At 39.9% G+C, this 24,719-nt stretch overlaps 4 protein-coding genes and 1 long non-coding RNA gene across 9 annotated transcripts; 2 read left to right on the forward strand and 3 right to left on the reverse strand.

Annotated features, from left to right (window-relative positions):
* The first annotated feature begins 2,603 nt into the window (after positions 1-2,603).
* LOC117955967 (palmitoyltransferase ZDHHC23-like) lies at positions 2,604-8,834 on the forward strand. 3 transcript variants are annotated; one of them, XM_034890776.1, is made up of 5 exons: positions 2,604-3,258; positions 4,082-4,238; positions 5,108-5,740; positions 6,629-6,796; positions 7,618-8,834. In XM_034890776.1, the coding sequence occupies exons 2-5, from the start codon at positions 4,120-4,122 to the stop codon at positions 7,889-7,891; spliced, it is 1,194 nt and encodes a 397-aa protein (XP_034746667.1). In that variant the 5' UTR covers positions 2,604-3,258; positions 4,082-4,119; the 3' UTR covers positions 7,892-8,834. The 3 variants fall into 3 exon arrangements, with proteins under 3 accessions (XP_034746667.1, XP_034746666.1, XP_034746668.1); XM_034890775.1 differs by having other exon boundaries at positions 4,111-4,238; XM_034890777.1 differs by having other exon boundaries at positions 2,611-2,751; positions 4,111-4,238.
* Positions 6,677-10,918, reverse strand: LOC117955969. Its single transcript, XR_004659168.1, has 3 exons — positions 10,792-10,918; positions 10,238-10,396; positions 6,677-6,837 (listed from the first exon to the last, which is right to left on the reverse strand). It is a non-coding gene; the product is annotated as an uncharacterized LOC117955969 (long non-coding RNA).
* A 482-nt stretch (positions 10,919-11,400) lies between these two features.
* On the forward strand, positions 11,401-13,200 carry zgc:153704 (uncharacterized protein LOC767759 homolog). 2 transcript variants are annotated; one of them, XM_034890026.1, is made up of 6 exons: positions 11,401-11,655; positions 12,203-12,342; positions 12,425-12,504; positions 12,643-12,756; positions 12,858-12,959; positions 13,034-13,200. In XM_034890026.1, the coding sequence occupies exons 1-6, from the start codon at positions 11,563-11,565 to the stop codon at positions 13,051-13,053; spliced, it is 549 nt and encodes a 182-aa protein (XP_034745917.1). In that variant the 5' UTR covers positions 11,401-11,562; the 3' UTR covers positions 13,054-13,200. The 2 variants fall into 2 exon arrangements, with proteins under 2 accessions (XP_034745917.1, XP_034745918.1); XM_034890027.1 differs by having other exon boundaries at positions 12,425-12,498.
* A 168-nt stretch (positions 13,201-13,368) lies between these two features.
* On the reverse strand, positions 13,369-22,177 carry LOC117955496 (zinc finger Y-chromosomal protein 1). 2 transcript variants are annotated; one of them, XM_034890024.1, is made up of 8 exons: positions 21,771-22,177; positions 19,437-19,533; positions 18,890-19,219; positions 17,887-18,036; positions 17,309-17,437; positions 17,081-17,215; positions 16,792-16,935; positions 13,369-16,219 (listed from the first exon to the last, which is right to left on the reverse strand). In XM_034890024.1, the coding sequence occupies exons 2-8, from the start codon at positions 19,501-19,503 to the stop codon at positions 14,919-14,921; spliced, it is 2,256 nt and encodes a 751-aa protein (XP_034745915.1). In that variant the 5' UTR covers positions 19,504-19,533; positions 21,771-22,177; the 3' UTR covers positions 13,369-14,918. The 2 variants fall into 2 exon arrangements, with proteins under 2 accessions (XP_034745915.1, XP_034745916.1); XM_034890025.1 differs by lacking the exon at positions 17,081-17,215 and having other exon boundaries at positions 21,771-22,147.
* A 789-nt stretch (positions 22,178-22,966) lies between these two features.
* Positions 22,967-24,357, reverse strand: LOC117955686 (diamine acetyltransferase 1-like). Its single transcript, XM_034890313.1, has 6 exons — positions 24,111-24,357; positions 23,917-23,968; positions 23,715-23,795; positions 23,527-23,628; positions 23,351-23,391; positions 22,967-23,244 (listed from the first exon to the last, which is right to left on the reverse strand). Exons 1-6 carry the CDS (start codon positions 24,174-24,176, stop codon positions 23,077-23,079), a joined length of 510 nt encoding a protein of 169 aa, XP_034746204.1. The 5' UTR covers positions 24,177-24,357; the 3' UTR covers positions 22,967-23,076.
* Positions 24,358-24,719: the final 362 nt, after the last annotated feature.

Below are 24,719 nucleotides of genomic sequence, written 5' to 3' on the forward strand. Positions count from 1 at the left end.
CCCCAGTGCAGTGCAACATCGTGCAGATAGACTGGCCCGTGGTCTGAATGTCTGTCTCAGTCACGTGAACTCTTATGATTTCTTAGTCTTCCCTTTCCTTTCAAACATTCCTGCACACATTTCCATTTCATTTAGTAGATTTTGACTCCTCTACTTCAAAAACACAATACTGGAATCCCCTAAGACACCTGAACATATGTTTAGCAACACCTTCACTTAGCCCATTGCATAGCACTTATACTGTAGACCGCTACACCATCATGTTGTGGTTAAAATCAGTGAGCCCCAATCAGGTGTTTTACTTGCACCTAACCAAAAGCTGCAACAAAGAATGAAAAGGGATTTTTTTTTTTTTTTTTTTTTTTTTTTTTCAGTTGTGAAAGTGATGATTAATGCAGTTTAATTAAATGGGAACATGCACATGGGTAAAGGGAAAGATGCACTGCTTTACTGTTTACCAGGGGGTTAAAGGCATTCGTCTACCTCTTAAGTGTGATAGTGATGTGGAAAATATACTTTATATTATGTACAAAAATGTGAATGAATGAGTCTTTTAGAGTTGTGATGTAACAGATGTCTCACTAATATGTGCGTGGTAAATTGCTGTTTCCTGAAATGATTAAAGCTCATTGTGTCAGTAAGATTGTATTTGTCATGTTCATGGGGAGTTGATTGAATCCGTGTTTGACTTACTATACTATAATTTATACAAGCACTTTCAAAATGTGCGTCCAGTCTGTCCAGAAATTTGCTATCTTAAATTTACAAAGCCAACTTCACTCCTTTGAAAACCCGCCCTATAACGCGGAGGATAAGTACAATTATATTACAAATAGTAATAAGATTAAAATAAGGGATGGGAACAGAAAAGTAAAAAAAAATGAAGTTTACTTTATAAACATTGTAGGTCTTTTATCTAAACAGCTGAACAAGGGTGTGAGAATCAACTTTTGAATGCTGCAATTCATGAACACAGATGTTCAGAGAAAGACCTCTAGGTGGCATACATGATGAATGTGCACAGGGACAGTTAAGGAAAGCCTCTTTTTGATTGACTAACCTCTTAAAGCTGAATTTTCCACATTAATGTGTTTTTAGTAGCCTTGATGAAGTGAGTAAAAAAAAAAATTATATACCAAACACTATTACACTATTTTGTGTTGTTTCAACATTTGTTTAAAGCTACAGTAAATGGTGATTTAGACTAAGTGAATCACCCACGTTTTCCAATACCTGAACTGTCCCATCAAATAAAAATATTCTAATTTGTGCATTTTATACTTATTTCTCTAAAATTCAGCCTGACATATTTGGTATTGTATTTTGAAATAATTATCAGACCAACAGACAAAGCCGCAATGTGCCCAAATCTTTACATTTCAGTGTTAAATATCATCCAGGAACTATTTATTATTTTGAGTAATCATTACATTTTCTAGCAGAGCTGCAAAATCTAAAAAAAGGCTAAATTATCATTTATTAAGAGTTTAACACTCAAAAACTCAGCTAATCTGTGTGGATGTGGTTTGATCAAATGTGATTGACAGTGATGTGGAAACACAAGCAAACATCCCCTGAACTAACATCATATTTTCATTAAAATGTTGCTTGATTATAATTGGTGCACAGAGGTACGTAACATCACACTGATCAAATGAGTGTCGCCCATTTGAAATCTGTGAGAAACACACACAGACAAAGCAATAATACATCAATATCTATCATGAAATAACCCAAACTGTTTGGCAACTTTTTTTAGACACAATAATAAGCTTATTGATCAAAAAGAATCTTCAAGGCCTATAAACTGACTCAAGCAATGTCACTCTACTAAATAACGTGGAGGGATATGACCTGCACAGAAGAGAGCATGCTTCGTTTGTTGCGAGTTCAGCGTCTGTTGTAGTTTGCTGATGTGTGATCTTCAGCATGTACTCGTGGTCCAGCCTGACTCCCAGCATTAATTCCTCCAAAATAGATTAGAGCCAGTATCTTGGGTTCCGGGCTCCATCAAGACTAATGGAAGCATAACCCGAAGCAGCAAGAGCAGCAGCTTTTCTCTGCATTGATTCGGTCCATCTAGACTCACACTGATGTAGACGTTAAGAGGTTTTAGTGGTCTCTCCGTCAGGACATAACACTTTACAATGCACCAGCCTCTCTTTCTCTTTGTTGACTGACCAATAAAGGGACTGTTTTTTTCCCAGTTCTCTTCACTCACTGACATTGTGAATGGGTATAGACTGGATTCAAGCTTCCGTGTTGGCAAAAAAACTTTCTATTGAAGTGTTCATGAATCTGAATGTAAATTCCGTGCAGGGTTTCGGATTTTTATCTGACCCTGTGCTCTAACCCTCTGCAGTTGGGCAAAAGAAATGAACACTTTAGAAATTGTCACAGATCTCGTACAAAGAGTGTATAGAAACATAACTAAGAGTTCCCCGGTTATCTGGTTCCCTATGATCTCTCTCTCACACACACACAAACACACTCTTCCAGAGTCGTCTGTGTGAGAGTAGCAAGGTCAGGTTGCTTGTGGGAGGAAATAGGATCCCAGAGGGTGGGGCTGCCCTCTGGATCATTCCTCACTCTTTCATCTATGAGAGCCTGCCATGTTTCTCATATCGAACACCCTCATCCAGCTTTGTGTGGACTGTCAGAGCGGCTGTTACAACTTTTGAACATAGCCTATCAGCTTTGGAGAGGGGGCATGAAAGACTCCTGGCTCTCTGCCTTCCTCAACCAGGGGAGGTAACACCTATATTTACAAAGCATGCCAGCATTTAAACTTCAAATGGTGACTGAAAGAAGCTGTAAAGCAGGTGAAGTCTATGCAAGAGAACGACTTGTGAACTATTTAATGACAAGCAAGGAAGATTGTCTTGGGAAAAGTGAGCTGACAGATATGACACAATATCCAGGCTGCCTTCTGTTGGGACACTTCCACCGTGGGAATCCAAGGCATTAAAACCATCTCACTGCACTGATAGGTTATGGCAGCAGCACGGCCACAGCAGAAACAACACATGCCAAATTTCTTTTTCTGATCAAATGACTGATGAGAAAGTAGGCTGCTGTTTTCTTTCTTTTTTTGACTCAGTCATTGACAGAAGGAGCTTGGTGAAAGGTGTCATCTTGTTAATCATCTCCCTCTTCATCGTTTCCTGAAGATCGCAAAACTTTTAGCTGGAGAGCGTACACCTGACGTTTCAGCCCGCGTGTGTTGATGGTTTTGTATTTTTGTGGCAGACACAAAAGGTAAGTTAAGACAGGAAATGTTTCATGTAGGCTTTGTGAAGTCGGCTATTCTTATTAACACAACTGGAAATTCCAGATGAAGAGTTAAACGAGTAAATGTTGAATAATAGTTTGTCTCATAGTTTCCTAATTCCTATGGCAGCCTGGTGTAAAGTCATACAAAAGCTGTTAAATTAGGAAACTATGAGACAAACAATCAATAGCTGATATACATATTTTGTTTTCCTAGTTTTAATGTTTAATCTGGTAATTCCTGTATACATCTGGATCAGGCTCTGTATATAAAATAACAATAAAATAATAAAATAATAACTCCCACTGGCAATAACTCATGTACATCTTGAAGTGTTGAAGACTTGGGTTCGCTGGCCCAGATAACAGAGTCCCTGTGGACACAGTGGCCTTGTTTTAAACAAATTACATTTAAAACTCTTGGGGACTGCGAAGCCTCTGATTTTGGAAATAATTTTTTCTTTTTATAACAGACAGATAATCTTCTAGCAAATTACAAGTACAGGTTGTGTCTAGTAAACGTTGCCGTAACCTTCTAAATAAGATATTATGAGTTAGGGTGTGTGTGTGTGTGTGTGTGTGTGTGTGTGTGTGTGTGTGTGTGTTTGTGTGTGTGAGATGCAAAATGAAAGAAGACATCAATAATCAATATAACCACTGTAGTTCTGAGGATTGTTTTGGTTGAGTAATACATATTTTATTATATATATATTACAGATGTATTTCCCCTCCACCAATGTACTATAACTGTGTAGTTCATTGCTCAAGCGTATACATTTTTAAATGACGGCCTTTTGTGTTGAAATGTCAGCTTGTAAACTTTTTTAAAGTCATCTTTAGCAAGCCATTATGAAATGGGAGAAGTTAAAGCCTCCTGAGCCAGATGATCCCATGTGTTGCTGTGAGTGTGACTACGACCAGTGCGGATGTTGCTGTGACTGTGAAGATCTGGATGAAGCCTTTAACAGGTATGAAGGGTTTGAGGAAAAAGTTCAGTACTGAGTAGAATATACTGAAGTACTATACTGGAAAGTAAAATAAGCCTAAAATACTTACATAAAAGTAGCACATTTGTTTAAAGAAGGTTTAGGATCTCTTTTAAAGGCTGCTATAGGTAGCAATCTCTTTATTTATGATGATAAGAAAGATTGATCCCACCCCTCATATTGTCAGTGAAATTTAAGGCTACAGCCAGCAGCTGTTAGCTAGCTTGGCACAATGACTAGAGACATACAAACTGGCAGACATAAGAGTGGTATCGATTTTCACATCCAGCTTTCAGAAAGAAAATGTGAATTTCCCAGTGTCCAACTATTGCATTAATGTGACACCAATGCTGAGGTCCTAGGGTCCCTGAGTTAAAATCTAGATTGCAACCCCTTTTGTTTCAGTCTTTGTTGCGCTGATATTTTGCACATTCCTTAATACATGTATGCTTTATCAAGTTACCACAAACAAACTACTTTTTACTAAGTGATGCATAGACCACAAACAGAGAGTGGGAGAAATGGGGGCCTTGAAGCTCATGTATTCTTTTCTTGGGGGCCCCTTAAGGTTCTGACACTTGAGATTTTCTCACAAAGTTTTTATTATGCCATTATAGAACCAATGTAAACTGTGCATCTTCAATTTAAAAAGGACAGTTCCGTACTCGATTAAAATCTACTTTTGTGAAGGCAACATCACTGATTTTAGAGTGTAAATAAATGCAGCACAAGCACATTGTAAGCAACTGAAAAACTTTGTACTTTCCACCCGTACAAAGAGCAACTCTATTAGCCATACTGGTAACTACAAATGTTTGTAATTTTGACTTGGTGACCACTGTTCTCTGTAGGTGGCTGAAGGACAGACCACCTAAAGGTGGATCTCAGTCTCCTGTACTTGGGGCCATGATTGACAAACTGGAGATCTCCATGATCCCGGCCCTGGTGCTGCTACCTGTCCTGCTCCGGGTTGCAGCGCTTCACTACCTGCTGGGTATCATCATCCTGACAGCTCTGCCCATCCTGGTGCTGTGGTACTACTACGCCACGCACAGAAAGAAGAGACGCACCCTTTTCTTCCTCACTCTTGCACTCTTTTCCCTGTTCCACATGTATTATCTCTTCATCACAGAGATTTTACCTCGTGGGGACGTCAGCCAGCTGCAGGTGTGTGCTGTGACCACTGGGGTGATTCTTACTGTCATCTCTCTCATTCACACCAAGAGAGGCGCAGGATTGGTGACCACTTCACTGTATAAAGCACATAGTCACAGTCTGGAGGCTAACAAGGGCTCCGCACACCTTAAAGGATCTATCCAATCAGCAGCCTCCTCAGGGATCGCAGCAGAGTGTCAGACAACAAAAGTGGCCTTGGCTGCAAAATGGAGCAGCTGTCCTGTGTGCAAAATAATGCGACCCCCCCGAGCCGGACACTGCCGAACCTGTGGATCCTGTGTCCAACGTCTGGACCACCACTGTATCTGGTGGGTTGGATAGAACATATGTATTTATATATTTCTTGTGTTGCCTGTGACTTAGAAGTATGTCAATTATTCTTTTCTGTGATGTGCATTCACAACAGATCATGAAAATAAAGTATAAAAGTAATTACACAACAACCATATGTTTAACAAAGTCCTCCTATATTCTGTTTTCTTCCACAGTAGAGAAACTAGCAAAGGTTTACATCAACCATCAGGCCATTAGATTACACAATCACCAATCAATTTAGTTGCACTTTCTAAAGTGCACACTTCTCACACCAGGTCTGAAACTGTTGATGGCCCTTGAAGAAGTGAATTCTCCTGGGCTTGACCTCTACAAATGCAAAGGCAGACACACACATACTGGTCTAAAAATAGCAAATGTGTCAATTAAATTGATTTCAATCTGCAATTATAGTGCAATTCCAACAGATCATAACGACACATTTTCGCACTTACCCATAGTCGTATGAAGCTACGTTGGGTTTGAATTCAGTTCTTGAAATATCTGCTTCACTTTAAAACTATGGAGGGGATTGGAATATAGTTTGTGTGGTGTAGAGTTTGTTTCCAGAAACAAAGTCCTGGTTATTCAGGAAAATCCACAGATTTTGAGCTATTTTCTGCCAAAGGTAAAAAAAGAGGAAATTTATAACAGTTCTTAAAAATAAAAACTTGAACTATTGAGGTCCAAGCACCCATTTCAGGCAAACGGGAGGAAGAAACCATGACCGGATAGGCCTTATAACAACGTAATTCCAATCTAAAATTTCAAATCTTGCTCATTCTACATACAACAGTAGTTGTATAGAGCCACAGTATCAGGTACTAAACTGGTACATTGTGTTGTGTGTCTGTGTTATGTCTGCATGTGTTGAGGTGTTGTAGGACAAACAGCTGTGTTGGACAGGCAAACCACCGCAGTTTCCTACTGACCCTGTCTGTGTTCGTGTTGACCTCTCTGTATGGAATCAGTTTGGTGCTCAGCAGCCTCTGTCCTCAACAGTATCTCATGACGGCTCTCCTCTACTGCCCCGGCGTCTACAGTCAGTCCAGGTACAATCCTCCTGTCCTGTCTCCATCAGGACTGCAGGTGGCTGTCAAAGTAAAAGCTCTTATTAAAACAAAAATCTAAATCTAAAAGTTTCCTGGTTGATGTTACATGATAGTATAATAAAAGAAATGTTCCAATGAATATTAGTGAATTCATTAAAAGCATTAGCAAGGACATGTATTTTAAGGAAAGATTTTTTTTCAGTACAACAATTGAAAGATGATTTTTTTTGTAAATTATAGACTGACAACGGTTGTTAAAAGTTTTTTGTGGCACTATTTTACAAGAAAACACATTTTCAGCTTGAACCATAGTTGAATTGCAGTCATTTCTTGTAGTAAAAAAAGTTATTTATGTATTTAGTATTGTTTGTTTAATTAGCATAAACAGCAGATAGACGTTTGGCAAGGTGTGCATGCAAATATTTAAGCATTGCAATGTTACCTCCTTTTACTTTGGATTATTTTTTGGGCATTTTTAGGCCTTCATTGACAAAACAGCTAAAGACATAAAAGGGGAGAGAGAAGGTGGAATGACAGCAAAGGGCCACACTTAACCTTTAGAGTTAACCTCTACATATGGGTGCTCTTTACTTTGGATTTTGTCATGTCATATTAACTACACATGATGATTGGTGAACTGATCAACTTAAACCATTTTCAATAAAAAATGAAACGGCAGGTTTATAGTTATGTGACACAAGAATCACAAACATTCACATAAAGTGATCAACTGTCAGGGTGGAACCAGTTTAAAAGAAAGTTCATAATTCTGTACTTTTAAATACTTTTCAAACATTATATTATATTATTTATCTTTACAGCATGGCACTTTGCTTCACCTGTGCTTGGTACAGCAGCATTGTCACCGGTGGACTCATCCACCTGTTGGTGGTACAAGTTCTGAATATCAGCTTCAATGTGACGGAGCGCGAGGCTCAGCTGGCTCTCAGGAACAAAACGGGCCAGAGGCGCCTGTGGGGACTCGTCATCGTGACAGGAGAGTATTCACGTGGCTTCTGTCACAACTGGGTTGAGTTCCTCACCATGGCAGATGTCACGGTTTCTCCTCGCTCCAGCCTCACTGACTTGGTCTAGTTTCACTTTGTACTCTCTAGTAGCAGTTCTAGTAGTATCAACATGATATTGCATTGTTAAAACAGCCTTTGTGAAGAACTGCATTGCCTTTAGGATATATCAGCTGATGTCTTTCGATGCTTATTGCATTCCAGCCTCTTCATACATTACGATAAAAACTATTGATATTTCTCTGCAATCAAGGTTGTAGAATACCAAGGTGCCAATATGAAAAATTGTTTTGGGGTCGGAAGTTGTATCGCAATTTCTTCTAGGAAATGACATACAGTCATAAGGCTGACTAAAAATGAAATATCTAAATATTGTTGACTCAATGTCAATTAAGAAATATAATGAAAAAAATCTAGTAAGAAATGAAGGACACTGGGGTTTAAGTAAAAGAAGAACAACAGCCATGATTCAGTTCTGATCTGTATTTTCAGTATCTGCCTTTGGATGCCTCCCTGTGGAGGTCTTAGAGTCAAATTGGAAGAAATCCCTTTGATACGCTGGGGGCTTTATATACCCCATCATGGCACTTGTGTTCAGTCAGCATTTGTTAGAACAAAACAGGCGTGAAAAACTGGCAGAGATTCAATTGAGCACTGCATCTGACCCTGTGAGGGATTGGGTGGGTGTACAGTCAGAAGTTCCTGGAGCAGCTTCAGCCATCTTTAGTGTTATGACTGATGCAATCTGTATTAACTCAATATTCTTCTCTGCAGTGCTCTTTTTTATCAGTTTTTTTAATGTAATGGTTTTGTCCATTGCTTTCTGATAGTGCCACTACTCCGAAATACACATTTTAAGACGTGCTGGGATAGTTTCTGTAAATAGTCAATGACTATTACATAATGTAATGATGTTTTTATATTAAGCTGAAAGCTACAGTCCTGTCCACCATGGCAATGTATAAGACTGAATGTGTATAAGTAAATCTTTTCACTCTTATATAGCATAATAAACAGCAAACTGAACACTGTAATATCTAGACTCCATACACTTCCTATGATTAATCAATTACTATAATTCACATCTTGGGTCAAGCAAGTTGTCCATCAAACCCATAGCAGTGGATCTGGAGTATTGCTTTCCTCTGATGCCACCCTCAGGCCAGTCTGTGCATTATTTCCCACCTAGTGCTGATGATGTTATGAACAGCAAGCTGTCTTTTTTTCTTTTCTTTTTTCCTCCCTCCCTCCACCACTGTGGATTTCAGGTGTGTACTAAGCATTACAGGATACCCAGTGACCATCTGATGTCTAGATGTACTGTACATCTGTTGTAAATAGGTTATTTAATCAAAATCTGTTTTATCTTGCATAACTGCCCTAGAACCTACAACATACAGTACATCTGCAAGTATATTGATTTCACAAGTGTTTATTAGGCAACAGCCCATCCTGAGTGCCAGGTCGATGTGAAACAAGATGATTTGTTTTTGAAAAAAGTGCCGATCACAACATCTTCATTCTCTCAAAAAAAATTGATTTAAATTGTAAAAAATTAATTTGGAACAAGTTTTGCTCTCTTTCTTAAATATCTTAAGAGCCCTGCGAATGAAAACTTTAGCTGAGACTCACCTATTCAGTCGGTGTACATTCATATAACAAATGACATACACAAGATGAAGCCTTTCCTCTAGAATCACCATAACATTTTACACATGCATGCTGCTCAAGACAAAGCCCAAGGGCCAACTCATTAAGTTCACTTCATGAGCGCCATCCTCTGGCTGATTTGTCAACGTTTTCAAGATATGAAAAACAGCAGACTCATCACATTAAACTCCCATGACTATAAACTCTCTAAACTTTAAGAAATCCATTTAACCCTCTACGTCATATTTTATTTTCATGCCCTAACTCCAATCTTCCCATAAAATTAATTTCTGTGATTTTCTTACTACCATTTCATTCCTTTTTATTCCCTCTTTGCCTCAGTGGATGTCCAGTATGTTTGTGTACAGTGTGTACGCACACCTGCCTCGGAGCTCTTCGGCACACATGACAGATGTACAGCTAGACAGACGGACTGAGACTGTGATTGCTTTGAGCGATGAGCTGTTCAGAAATATTTAGTCATATTTTCTCTGTGATGATTTACGGTTTTATTGATAGTTCAAGCAGTTAAATGGGGAGAGCTATTACCTTTCTCACACAGAGCAGTTAATTTGGGCTGTTGTGAAATCTGCATGACAAATAATAAATTAATCTATTGTCTAAATGTAAATTAGTTTTAAGATTTAGTACATTTCTGCAGCTGCAGTGTTTTGTATGAGCCTGCCTGTATTCAGAAAAATTTGCAAGTATAAAATACTTTTCTGGCAAAACATTATTATTTGTTCTCTTGGGGCAAAAGGCATACCTGTTTAAACTGGCGAGGTACAGTATGTGGGTTGGAGGAATCTTTGTACTGTGGCGTGTATCTGCTTGCACCTGACTGCTTCCAACTAATGAACACCAATTCCTCTCCTCATCATCACTCCTGGATTCATGTTTGGAGCTGTGCAGCAGACATAAGATCCTGGAAAAACGTCGAGAGCTCACACACAAAAGCGACAATAAGATCAGAATTACAGGTAAACCTAATGCTATTGGAAAGGTTCAATAAAAGTAGTGGCATTGAAAAATACTTATCAAAGTATCAAAAGTAAACATACTAATGGGTAGTTTCATCTATATTAATGCATCATAATATATGTGTTATGTAGTATGTCCATCCATCCATCCATCTTCATCCGCTTATCCGGTATCCGGCTTATGTAGTATGTATGTAGTATATTTTGTAATAATAATCTGAACCTCCAAAGTAAAAGCTTTAAGATAAATGTAGTGAAGTACAATGTTTCCCTCTGAGATGTAGTGGGGTTGAAGTATAAAGTAGCCTAACATAGAAATACCCAAGTAAAGTGCAAGTACTTGTACTTTGCTGCTTTCCACCAACGGCTAGGCCTACAGGGGAGATGTGAGGTTGTTGATGTTTGAAACTTAATGTGAAAGCAGTTTTCTTATTTATTATTGTAAAGGAGCTGCAACCTGCATACCGAATACACTATTATTTTCTCTCATGTCATTTTAAAGACCCTAAAGTTCCCCCAGGAAAGCATTTCAATTCAACGCACAGTGATGCGTGATTAGAAATCCAATCACGCATTTGTGTTGTCTCTGTGTTTTACTATCACAACTGCTGACGGATTACTTTGATTCTGTGGTCTGTGCCACAGAAAGCCCTGGAGGCCTCCCACTGCCTTGTTTACCACTTTTTGCTACTGTGTTTTTACTGCTTGATGCTCACAATCGGGAGGCTGTAAAATGAAATAGCTTTATCAAATAACGCAGTTTCTCTCCAACTCTAAAGTATCCGTGTAATAGACAGGATATCATCTTGAATCAATTTTTATTCAAGTTATGTAGTTTCTCTACTGTCATGTGTTTCCCCTCTCACATGGTTGATTGAATTCTGCCCTGGCAGGACTAAAAGCTTACTGTGTTGCTGTGAAACAGGTATGTGAAGCGTTCACGTGTTTGGACCCATCCCAGCTCCAGGGTTTGTCTGTGTGTGTGTGTGTGTGTGTAAAGGTAAACTCACTCTCCCCTATATAAAGGTTGTCAGCAGTACTTCAACAACAGATCTTCATCCACACTCTCTTCCATCATCGTTCCCACAACCGCTCCTGCTCATTAGAAGCTATGACTTTACTGCTGGCAGTGCTGGCCGCCGTGCTCGGCTCCTTGACGGTTTCTTCTGAAGTCGTTCCCCAGGCAGACTTCAACGTACAGGGGGTAAGACACGTCACTGGGTGAATTATCAACAGTATTTGATTGTTGTCACAATATTGCTTTATAGTGCATTTGTTAAACTTCACCCCAAAAGTATCTTAACAAAGGAGGAACAAAGGATTCCACAAGGCAAGTGTCACGTGTCGATTATGAAATGGTCGAAGGAAGTTATTTGAAGCTATTCATGGCATTTGCTAAAATAAGTAAGACAACGAGTATTTGAATTAGTCCGGTGTTGTATATACTTCTTGAATATTTGTAAAATATCAGCTGTGTACTTGAATTTATTGTGTATTTGCCAAGGTGACATTTAGGAAACAATATGTTTAACCAACTGTTTTAAACTTGACATCACATTCATGTGCACTAATGGACAAATGTGTCTATATTATTACGTTGTTTGCTGAGTAATAGATGAACAAAATTGAAAATACATTTTAACTTGAATGTGTCACTTGCTATTATTTAAAACACGTTTAATGTTGAATGCAGGCCACAGTGAGTGTTACTGTCAGTATGTCTGCCATGTTTGCCTTGTGTGCGCCCACAGGTTGCAGGGACGTGGTACCTGATTGGATTTGCCACTAACGCCGAGTGGTTTCTCAACCATAGAGCAAGCATGAAGATGGGCATGGCCACGTTGACCCCAACTGCTGATGGGGACCTGGAGATATCCTACGCCAGTCTCAAGTGAGCGTAAGAGGAGGGAGAGAAAGCTCGAGGTTACAAATCAAAGTGTTAATAATGTTTCAATCTTATTTTGTCTTTGCAGATCTGACGGCTCTTGTTGGAGAATGAACAACCTGGCCAAGAAGACTGATGTGCCTGGAAAGTTCATGTACACAAGCGAGCGTGAGTGCCACCCCCCCAGACAACACACACACACACACAAATATGAACAAAAAGAGGCATGCATGCAACGTCAACAATTAAACCACCCACAGCATTTCTGCTTTAAAATAACCTCTTCTGGCGTCTTCCCTTCATCAGGCTGGGGGAGTGTAAATGACATGCGCATGGTTGATGTGAAGTATGACGAATACGCCCTAACTCACACCATTAAGAAAAAGAGGGGTGTTCTCACCGTGGTCAACAAACTATATGGTAAAGCTCTCATTAGCCATGATGCTACCCTCTGTCTTATGAATCTAATCTTCAGTATGGTAATGCACACTGTGGCAGATTAATATCATGTGGTCTGACAGGCCGTGGAGTGGACCTCAGCGCCGATCTGATGGAGAAGTTCAGGCAGTTCTCCTTGAAGACTGGCATCCTACCGGAAAATATTGCTTTCCTTCCTAAAAATGGTAAGTTTGCTATTAGTGGAAAGATCGTATGTAAACAAAAGAAAACTTACTTTGTTCATTTTTTCCTTCTTTAGAGGAGTGCCCAGCTGCCTAGTCTTCTGCACCGGCCATTGTATGTCAACAACGCTGTCTGAAGACATCTGAACAAATTATTACATCACATCTACTGAGGAACCATGAACTGAATTCAGATTGTTTACTCTGCTCTTTCAAAACGTATTAAACACAGTTCCTGATAACATTAAACATGATGTGAAGCCTGCTCTCAATACACAACACTTTGCTTTTATCTACCAACCTAACACAACATGTTTAAATGAGTAACACTGACTGTAAACATAACTTTTGTTTGTTTACAAGAAAACTAAAGGGGGGGCTTTAACAATGAGGGTAAATAGAAGTCATTGGCTAAAATACTTTGCTTTTATTAACTTTTTTAACAAATACGTTGAGTACATCCATAACAACACAGTTCAGATTTTCTTTTTATCAAGTGTTCACATCTACACGCTTTATACAGATTTGTATACAAAACAATAATTTACGTCCCATAGAAGTCTAGTTACACTTAACTATACAACAACTTGTAAATGAAATAAATATAAAAACAGGAATAATCACAGGTGATAACAAAAATGTAAAAAGCCATAGTACACCACCAGCACCGGTCTTCTGAAGTTGCATCTAAATAGACACACACTTTCCCCTTCTACTGGCAAAAGTATGTCTGTGAGGGCGAAAACAAGACGGTCAGTCCATAATTTCTTAACAGCCGCCCCAGTTACACGGTCTGAGTCCTATTTTGGCAAAACCGTTACATTGGGACGCTGATGTCTGATTAACCCCGCCTCATAGCAGTACGAACTTCATCCTGATGCTTGCAGATTATGCTTATCTGTGATTTAAGAGATATGTCAATTAATATGAGAAACAAGTTTGTTCATAGAAAAAGAAAACGTGAAAACACTTCCCTCATCTATCTGCTTTATTTTTTAAATATAAATTATTGGGATTTCGCTCTCCGGGTAGCATTAATGGATTAAAATTACAGTCAGTCAGGGCTTCTTCTTTACTGCTTTGGGCACTTATTCTGAAAAATGTATAAGTCATTTACTGAGTTGAAAGTGATATATCATAGGTGTATGATAATGAAGTGACGGGGTAATGATCACATTGTGATATACAGTGTGCATATGTGAACCCTTAGTCAATGCCATGACAGCCATTATTTTACTTTGTGGTAATTCAATGATTGATAACCCCTGTGTACAAAGCTAAGAATTAATGTTTCTTTTCTCTGAGTGCTGTACACAGCGAGCCTTGTGTTTTTAACAACAAAAAACTATGTTACAGAGTGGTGGGGTTGGAGCACAAGGAAGCACAACAGATGCTGTTTGTCATTTACTCTTCCTCTCACACACACACACACACACACTCTCACAAACTCAATTCATTCATCATGATCTTTACCAAGATGGCAAGTGCTACTGGAAACAGGTTCCTAATCTATACTGCTGTGTTAATACATTTTAACATAACAATGCAAAAGATTAGCAAATTACACTTCGGTTTTGAGACAAATAATTAGGACCATTGTGATTGACAACTGATTTCTGCCTGCTAAATTAAAAATGTATATCTACAAAGAGACATCTGCACAATCTGCCATGCACACTGTTACCAGCAAAGGGACATGCAGTTAAAAGTGCAAGTCTACGGAGGGGTTCTGTTGCCAACCCGGACAAAGCATTAATGTTATGTACATGTGTATACATTTCTGAACAAACAGTAGGATGAGGATTTAAAAAAAAGAGCAAAACAGAACGGACTAAGTGCAGCACGCACACACGTCACATTATTTCAGTTTGACAGGTGTTGTGCCGAGGGTGCAGAGAATGGGGTGCGATGGTTGCTTTGACATGGTTCTTTGCTGTGGCACAGGATTTGGCTCGGTCAGAGTCAATCCGCCTGCACCACGTCCTTGTGGTGGCGCATGATATGCTGGTTCTTCTCCGAGGGTCGTCGAAACCCTTTCGAACAGATCTCGCAGCGGTGCGGATAGTCTTTCGTGTGAATGGAAATCACATGCCGCTTGAAACCCGAAGCGTCCCCTGTGCTGTAGTCACAGTACTGGCACTGGTAAATTCGCCTTTCTTTTTGTCCTTTGCCAATAACTACAGTGACACTGCTGGCTAAGCTGGCTGCACTGACTCTGCCAGGCGGGCCAGAGGCGCTGGACGCACTAGGTGCAGACTTTTTAGGCGTCACAACAGGAGTGTGCGTCTCTGTCCTCTTAGACTCACTCTTTTCAGGAGAGGCCTGTTGCTCCTTTGTGTGGACAGACAAGATATGGCGACTGAGAACAAAAGGGTCTGCAATTTTGAAGTTGCAGTGCCGGCATTGATGGAGTTTCTTGGTGCGGTGGGCTACTGAGTGCTTCTTCAGTTCAGACGGCCGATGGAAGCCTTTCCCACAGATGGCACATTTGTGCGGATAGTCCTTGGTGTGAACAGATATGATATGGCGTTTCAGGTCACTGGAGTTGGAACTTTTGTGATCACAGTGGGCACAATGGTGGGTCTTATTCTCTTCGTGTGTTAGTCCGTGCTGCATTAACTCCTCCTCCTCTGCAAAGGTCTGGAAACAGCGCTCACATTTGTATGGCATCTCTTTGCTATGCTTAGTCTTGATGTGTGTCTTGAGATTAGAAGAATCGGCCGACTTGTAGTCGCAGTACAGGCAGGAATAGGGCTTCTCGCCCGTGTGCGTGCGCATGTGTTTCTTCAATTCTGAAGGGTGTCGAAAGCCTTTTCCACATTCCACACAGATGTGAGGGAAGCTTTTACTGTGAACTGCCAACAAGTGTCGATTGAGCAGTCCTTGCTCAGCTGTTTCATAGTCACAGAACTTGCATTTATGCATCTTGTTGGGCGTTGGAGGCGGCTGGCTCTTGGGCTCTCGGTGGTGGTGCTGCAGTCTGTGAGAGAACAGCGCTGCCTGCTGGTGGAACTCCTTGCCACACATTTCACACTCGAAAGGGGCCTTGCTGCTCAGAGCGTGCACCTCCATGTGGTTGTGGAGGCTAGCTTTCTTGTTGGTGGTGAAGTCACAGTCCGTGCATTGGTACTTTTTCCTTGTCAGAACATCCTGGTGATGATTCTTGGTGTGGCGTTTCAGAAAGCCCCGTGACTTGAACTTTTTACCACATAGCATGCAGGGGTAAACGGTCAGAGGCTGACCGTATGGACCGATGATGATGGCTGGAGAGAAAAATTACAAGAGGGAGACAGAAATGACAACATGCCCTTAATCCTGTTTCTAAACTTTTGGTCACCTTCCATTTGGGTATTTAAAGGTGCAATATGTAATCCTGACAGCTAGTGTTTAAAATAGTTACTGAAGTACAAATTCCGAATACTGGAGAAATTCGTCTCTCCCACCCCCTACTCCCCAGAGCCAAAGTTCAGAGGTTGGCAGGCCGAGATGGCAGCATCCACAACACGGTTGCTAGACACTTGTCTTCCATAGCCAGACTTACTTCACAGCACAGCGGAGTAGCTAATGTTAGATGCTGGCTATATTGACTCATTTAAAAGCCTGTGCTCACGCGGAGCTTTGTACCCAACTGGCAGACCGCTAAAAACAACAACCTCGCTGTCCTCTCCACCTGACGGAAAGACTGATTAGTTAAATCAATTAATAGCAACTTATTATTAATGAAAATAATGCGGTTGGAGCTTTCATCCTGATGAACAGCTCCACTGTAGCAATTATGGTCTAAAGGGCTTCTTTGTGGAGCGATTAAAGAAACAAGAATTTGAGTTGCTCTTACCTGTCTGCACCTGGCGAGGCTCCGACCGCCTCCTGCTCTTGTTACGTTGTCTATTGATTTCATCAACCCCGTCAGATTCATCAATGTGCAGCAGTGCGCTCGCTGCACCATTCCTGTTTTCACAACTCTCGCTATCCTCCGCACCTGGGAGACCAACAGAATGTCTTTAACACAAAAATAGACACAACCAGCATCTGTAAAGCTTAAGCCAAGACACTCAGAGACGTGGTTGATGCACAGGTTTCCAGTGTTGTTTTAAAAGCAATTTAATAGACATGGGGGGGCTGACCATAAGCAGCTGCCCAGGCCACAGGCATGAAGTCCTTGCTTAGAGACACGCTGTCATACGAGCGGTCTTGAGTTACTGGCTCTTCGCCTCCTACCACCACCTCCATATAAACCTCATCAGTCACCTTGGACCCACCTGTAGATGAGCCCAACATGTACAAAACCAAAAAAGCTAGTGACGTTTAGTTTCATGTAAGCCATCCCCGCTCGTCAGATCTGAACGACTCACCATGGTTTCCTTGATTGTGATGAGAGTCTCCGACAGACATGTAAACCATCTTCTCTCGGAGTGTTTGGCCTGAAGATTCTGTTAACGCCACACTCTCCGTGTCTCCATCACTGATGTCCACCGATTCTGCTGCAGAATTTAAAAACAATAAAAACAATTAACATTAAACTTTTTGCCAAATCTGTCAAATTCTTGGTCAACCTGTGGGAAGCTGAGCCCTTTTTAATAGCATCATTTAATACTACTTTTAATACTAATACTTTAAATACTTTTTAAACTTCTAAGCCCCCCCCCCCCTTTTCAAACTTGAATTCAATGCTTTTTAAAACTTTTAAGAAACCCAAGAACAGAAAATACATTTGGCCAATAGTCTCCACAATTATGGTATTCGCAAAGAAATATTCCACAAAATAATTGTTTTTTTTTTTTACAAAGAATGTTCTAAGTCAATATGAAAGCCATTTTGGGGACAAAAAAACCCACATCTGATATTGTGTTTTGTGGCAATCACTAGGACTCAGGCTATAATTGCATTCTTCCTTATTCCTAACAGAGGTTTAAGCGTAACTGCTGCTCACCCATGTCATCCTCCCCAGAATCAGCCTTGAAGATGTACACCTTTATTACTTCCTGCCCATCCTCATCCTTCTCCACTTCCTGGTCCTCCACAGCTCCCTCCACCGTTACCTCCGTTCCATCTTCAGACACCATTTTGCCAGCTTCATCCACTAGCGAAGGGGACACACAAAATATTTTATTAAAAGACGTGCAAGCGTGGGGTGCCCTGGTAGCTCACTTGATTTAGTGTGCATCCCCTCCACGTACGAAGTATCAGCCCTAAACCCAGCGGCCCGGGTTTGATTCCAACCTGCAGCCCTTTGTTGCATTACATTTCCCCCTCTCTCCCACTTTCCTGTCTTCAGCTGTCCTATCCAATAAACACCAAAGAAAGCCCCAAAAATGCAAGTGTGTGCAGTCTGCCAGCCATTAGCTGGTGACAGCGTTAAAAAAAAAAAAACATAATAATCGTATTTATGAAGTGAAGCTCTGATATAGTTTCACCATTTCAGTCTACCTAAAAAATCTATTTAATTTAACGCAGTTTAGACTATTTCCATTCTTGTCAGAATGCAAAATAATCTTACCCTAAATAGTTAGAAGTAATTCTGGTTCAACTCTAAACTTAGTTTCAGGTTTACTATTTCTGTCTTCTCACCTTTCTGCATGTCCACTAGCCTAATCCTGACAAATTGCACTGATGTACCCATCTTTGGACTGGGAACCAGGTGCCACTTTGGGTTGTTCAACAAAGAAAAATTTACAGTGGGGCAGTCAGCTCTGCACATTTGCTGCAATTATGGGAGAAATAAACAAAATTGGCTGCTTGTGCTATGCATTTCAAACAATCTTCAAAGTTGGTTTGAGCAATCACATTTTAAAACCGTCTTGAAAGTTTGGATTTATTTACACTTATTTATTTTTTTAGATCAGATAACCATCTTTTATGGGTCTAAGTAGGCTTTCCAGAGACGCAATGACACATTTAAATCCAACCTCAGCACGGTAGAGATGTAAACTTACAGGATATCATAAGATAATCTCCACAGCCGTCTTGGTCGTCGTCCTCCTGCTGCTCTGGGTCCAGCCCATCTTCAGGGATGTCTCCCATGGCAACGCCTTCCTCCTCACCTTCAAGAGCCATCACGCAGGTTTCGACTGCAACATCTTCATCCTCATCCTCTTCCTCATCGCAGTGAACATACTCAGAAACCACATCCTCAACAGCATCCTGGATGACTAGCTCGTCCGGGGCAAACCTGTGAACTGCCATGCTTTCCCCCTCGCCCTCTGACACCAACACAGTCTCTTGAAGCTCCACAACAAACTCCTGTCCGCCGGCACCACCCTCATCTGGAAGTAGCAGGATCACCCAGTTAATCAACTGTGTATGAATGTGTTAAATGCTGTTACTTATTTCCTATTGACATCATGCAACAATAACATCTTGTTTTGAAAAGGTTAGTTAAGTCATTTGAATATTTCAAGGTACGCTAGCATGTTTATCAGAATTCTCCCATACCCCAAAACATTTGTGTAAATAAAAACCCACATAAGCATGGCCAATTACCCGATCCGTGTAATATTATTTTAGGCTCTTCAGAATGTATTGCAAGCCTGGTGACATCCTCATCCATTGTCCTCGCACTGCATTTGTTACTGGACAGCTGAAATAAAATGATATAAAGTTTAGATATTTTGTGACCAAAAATGATTGGAAACCCAGCTAAAAACATTAAACCCATTGATCTCAATGATTGATAGGTTATTAATCATACTGTTATTCTACAAAGTAACTTAAATCAGCCTGTAACTACATCCACACATATTATTTCATACATGTAAAGTAATTACTTTCAGTATGATGCCCAACTAGCATACTGGATAATGCCCCGCAGGTCACCCAAAAAAATATTTTATTTATCCCGAACAATCAATAGTGTTGCAAGACAAAAGAAAATCAAAACCACTAAATGCAATCTAAAGGCACTAACATGTCATCTAAATGCACTAAAACAATCAGAATTTAACAACAAACAATCCAGAAAAATAAATATATAAATATATTTTGGTGTTATCTTCTCTGTATTGGTCACTTGTTAATCTATTTTTGAACTGAAACATAAATTAAGCAGTTTTGAATGTAACAATGTCCATAATTTTTTAGCAAATGTGAATTAAACAAAATCTGGTGCGATTTGTTATTGCAATCGCTTTTTTTTGCCATGTGCAAATTCTTTCTAAGTTGCTTTTCTAGGTATTTCCCCAAAATTCCACACAATATAACATATGGTACAATACGTGTGCAGTAAAGAGTATGTAATGTATTTTGGTTCAAGATGTTATCTAGTTTTACTCAGTATACCAATACTCCTCGCCATCTTCATGCACAGATATGTAATTTAGAATATGTATTTAAAACTGTCTTGAAAAGGTTGTTTTTCCTTGTGTTGTGTGCTAGAACTGTAAATCTCAAGCAATTGAATCTACACTTAGACACTCAAAAATCATGCGTGTTCATGGTCATTATTGTGATTTGAAAATTACTTTCTAACGGTATTCTAAGGGTGTGTGAATAGAATCAAGTCATGTCTTTTCCAGATTTGGCCAGGAAAAAATACATTTTATTCACACACACATGTATATTCACACACAAAACAAGATAAGGCCACATACAAATGCACTGAAAAGTACCTGGCCTCAAAGGCAAATTGAGTACATGTTTAAAGGAAAAATATTCAATAATTGGTTAAATTACTAATAAGAATATAAGTTTTGCAGTGTTAGCTTGTGTCTGCAGCAAAGGACAACATGTGAAACGACCAGTGGCATACTTGCCAGGACTGCATCACTAGTTCAACTACACTAAACTACACAAATATTTCATTACAATTTGCAGTAACTTCATCGTGGGGATGAAGGTGAGGTAATGCGGGACAAAATATCTCCTGTCAGTCTCTCTCTCACACACACACACACACACACACACACACGGGGATGCGGAGATGTAAACAGTGGTGTGGACGATGCAGCCAGGGTGTACTTTCCAATAAATGTACCATCCCCCACTTCCAGGTGGAAAATGACAACGGTGAGAAGATGTGGCGCACAACACAGTGCATCAGTGTGCTGAACAATGCTGCAAACACTTTAAAACCTTCCAGGGTGATGATCGGACTAACTTACCCACTCATTCATACCTGACAAACAGTGTAAACCCCGATGAGGGGATCAACGCTAACGGTAATGTCTTAAACTGACCACTGGAGCAGCGTTAGCACAGATCACACACACACAACGTGCCGAATGTCACGGCCAAAAACCCACATTTAAGAACAGTAGATTGCACCGACATGCATGCAACAAGACAACTACAAAATAAAAAGTAGTAAGGTTATGTGAGCTCTACACTGTTGTCAATCTGTAATAGCCAGCTAGCGTCAGAAGGGCTAAACACACACACCACACATTCTACAACCGATTTTGTAATCACACTAGTGTCCGCCATTTTGTTAGCTTGATGTCGGACGAATGCTACCTTTAACACTAATTGAAAACACACATTGGCGATAAGAACGTGTTAATTACGCTTCTGTTGAATGTTATGATGCATATTAGCGGTTATATTTAATCACAAATACCGTCAGCAAACAACGAGTAGCAACTACAAAAACCCTCTCATTTTAGCAGGCTAGTTAGCTAGCTAACTGGATAGGCCTGAATTACCAATTACGGCCTATTACGGGCCTATGAAGAAAAGGCCCAGCCCTTTGCGGCCTCTCAGGGACAATGAAGAAATAAATTAAAGTAACACATGCATGCAAAAACAAAGAGACACGGACACAAACAAATACAAGCATAGCTCAGCGAACAGGCGCCTAGGAGCAAAAATAACCCCGCGTACCAGATTTATGCTGCAGGGATGGCCTCCGTCCGTACCTCGGGTTCCCAGGCCGCCTGGTTCCCCCAGACTCGGGCAGGATTCAGTCGGGAATTTTGTGTTATTTGGGCGGGCCGGAGAGGAGCTGAGAAGGAGGGGTTAGGGGTTGTTTCTGGAGCTCCGGTGAAAGCAAAGCAGGACGTCTGGAGCCAGATCTTGTCATACTACAGCCCCCCGCTCCTCCAGCTCCGAGGCCGCCGTCAGCACGACACGTCACAGCCCAAGAGCAGCAGGAAAATGCGGAAGAGTTGTGGTGGAAATCACACCGACAGGCACCAAACAGGCCATAATCTGAGGACCGTTGTTCAAACCAGTCATGTCAAATTGTGCACTGTAGTGTTAATTTTAATTAGTTTATGCCCCGAGGTTGGTGTAGATAGTAATTGGCTAAGGACAGTTTCGGTTCCCCCAAACAGTAGACTTGTATGCAGCGGTAAGGTTGTCAATAAAAAGTGATTTAAATTATGACCTCCACATGGAGAGGCCATTTAACATTTTATACAAACTAGTGACTACCGTAGTTTCAATAACAAGAACCCCCATTCACAGCATCGGTTTCATATCGAGTGTAAACTGTCTATAAACCCAATTTATTCACAAAAACCTTAACCTGCTGGTCAAAAAAACAAACAAAAACACACACACACACACACACACACACACACACATATATATATATATATATATATATATATATATATAGGCTATATATATATATATATATAGCCTATATATACATATTTTAAACTGTATGCACTAAGGATTAACGTGGTCTTAACATGATATTTGTAATACTACAACCAAAGGTTAATTCCTGGTTACCCTTTTTTGGATTTATTGTAATGACAGTAGAAAATATGAATGTGCAAAACTCAAACACTCTTTGCGAATAACTCCAGTGTTCCCAACCTGCAGGGCCCAACAAAGAATTGCAACATCAAACGGAAGTATCTCAAGATGATTGATACAGTGGGGAAAAAGAAATGCTAATACACAAAATCATGTTTATTATTTGTGACTTTTCTCAAATCTTTACAGAATTTTACCATTACAGGCCTCAGCATAGTTAGCATAGTTATTCCCAAAACTCAGTGTTTTTTTCACTAGTCGGCAAATCTTTCTAAATTTCAGATTAACTCAAATAAAATGAACAGAACCAATTTATTACCAAAGATAACAGTTTTAAGTGTATTTATTAAGACTGTGCCAAATCAAACAAAACATAAGTATTGCTATCACCAACAACACCTAAGTCAATAAACAGTAAACTCTATTTGGCAGTCATTTTCAGCAGATCCTTCTTTTCAATCTGAAAAAGACGCCAGCCCTCCGCAGATGAGAGATCAGATGCTCCTCTTCGCTTGTAGAACTCAATAGACTTTGTGTTGTTTTCTGCTACGATGAAGTGCATGCCGCTACAGCGAGTCTTTACCCCCGTCTATATGGAGAAGAAAACACAAGAACATGTAAAGTATTGAATACAGTTGAAATTAAGCGGCACATCTGTGACCAAAGAATCTTTAACTGTACACTGGGTACCGTACCTCACTCAGAACCTTCATAATTTGTGAACCAATGCCCAAACCTGGTGAAAGATGAAATAGTACAATTAACAATTAGTTCATGAGAGTGTGTGTGTGTGAAAATGTCCCTTAGGACTATCTCTGTAACTCATTAACCTTTACTACAATTATATAACAGCACTTGTCCTCAATCTTACCACGAAACCCCTGCATGACATAGAAGTCTTCCAAGTAGAGCAACTTTCCAATCCAAGGGTCATATGTGAAGTAGTACATGGCAAAGCCAATCACAGTGTGCCCTTTGAAGAAAACATCACAATTTAGGGGTTACATTTGAAGGGTTGAACTATTTCTTTTACTCTTAAATTGTAAAGACACGTTTTACCTTCTAAACTCTGCTCTTTTGGGACTTCAGCAACTAAACAGTGGTAGAATGGATGATCTCCAAAGCCGTCATTAAGTAGATCTACAAGGGGGACATTGACTTTATAAGAATGTATGAAGAATGACAATTTTTTTTCTCCAATCCTGCTAAATATTTGTACTAAATGTACGCTTATAGTTTAACATCAAGTGGGTTAAAGCACCTTTCTCGGTCAGCATGACCTTATCCTCCATCTCCTCAAATTTAGCAAGTTCCTAAGAGGCAAAAAGAAAAAAACAAGAATGCCAATAAATTATGCTTTTTACAAGGACTACAATTAATAAACAGATATAATGAATTTGCGATCAAATAGCCTAAATGCCCTGTAAGTTGTTAAAATATTAGACTTTGGCTTACCTTTATGAGTCTCAAGATATCTGACACATCTTTGGGTTCAGCTTTCCGTAATATAAAACTGGCCATTTTCTCTTTTTCCCCTTTTTCCCTTTCCTTATTAATCCTCTGAATGTGAATAAAAGCAAAATTTGTTTCGTCATTCGCTCCTCAGGAGTTCATCCCCTGGAAAAGAATTTAGAAAAACAGAATACATTGACTGTGTCACATGAATGGTACAGCAGCTTCACGGACTCGTCTTATATATCCCTGGAGGTGGTAAACCTGTTCAATAATCCATTTAAGGTCAAACAATCCTTTGCATCCTGTTTCCTTATGACTCCTTATCTTTGTGTTGATCACTGTGCTTCTTTTGAATGTTGTTTAAAAGTTAAATATTAATTAGACCTGGGAAAAAACAAGACCAGTGCACATGATGTCTCTAGAGCTGATTAATTAACAGCCCATATGTAAAAATCAAGTGTAAAATCTATACATTTACCAATAGAATTGTTCTTTTCTAAGTCACACTTGCTTCCGTTCAGACACACTGTCAAACAATAAGGAATGAAAACAATGAAAAAAACACATTTTCTATTGAGCTATCCATGGTCCCATTTGTATAATATGTTG

The sequence above is a fragment of the Etheostoma cragini genome, chromosome 13, assembly GCF_013103735.1.
Source record: "Etheostoma cragini isolate CJK2018 chromosome 13, CSU_Ecrag_1.0, whole genome shotgun sequence".
Classification (NCBI taxonomy): Eukaryota; Metazoa; Chordata; class Actinopteri; order Perciformes; family Percidae; genus Etheostoma; species Etheostoma cragini.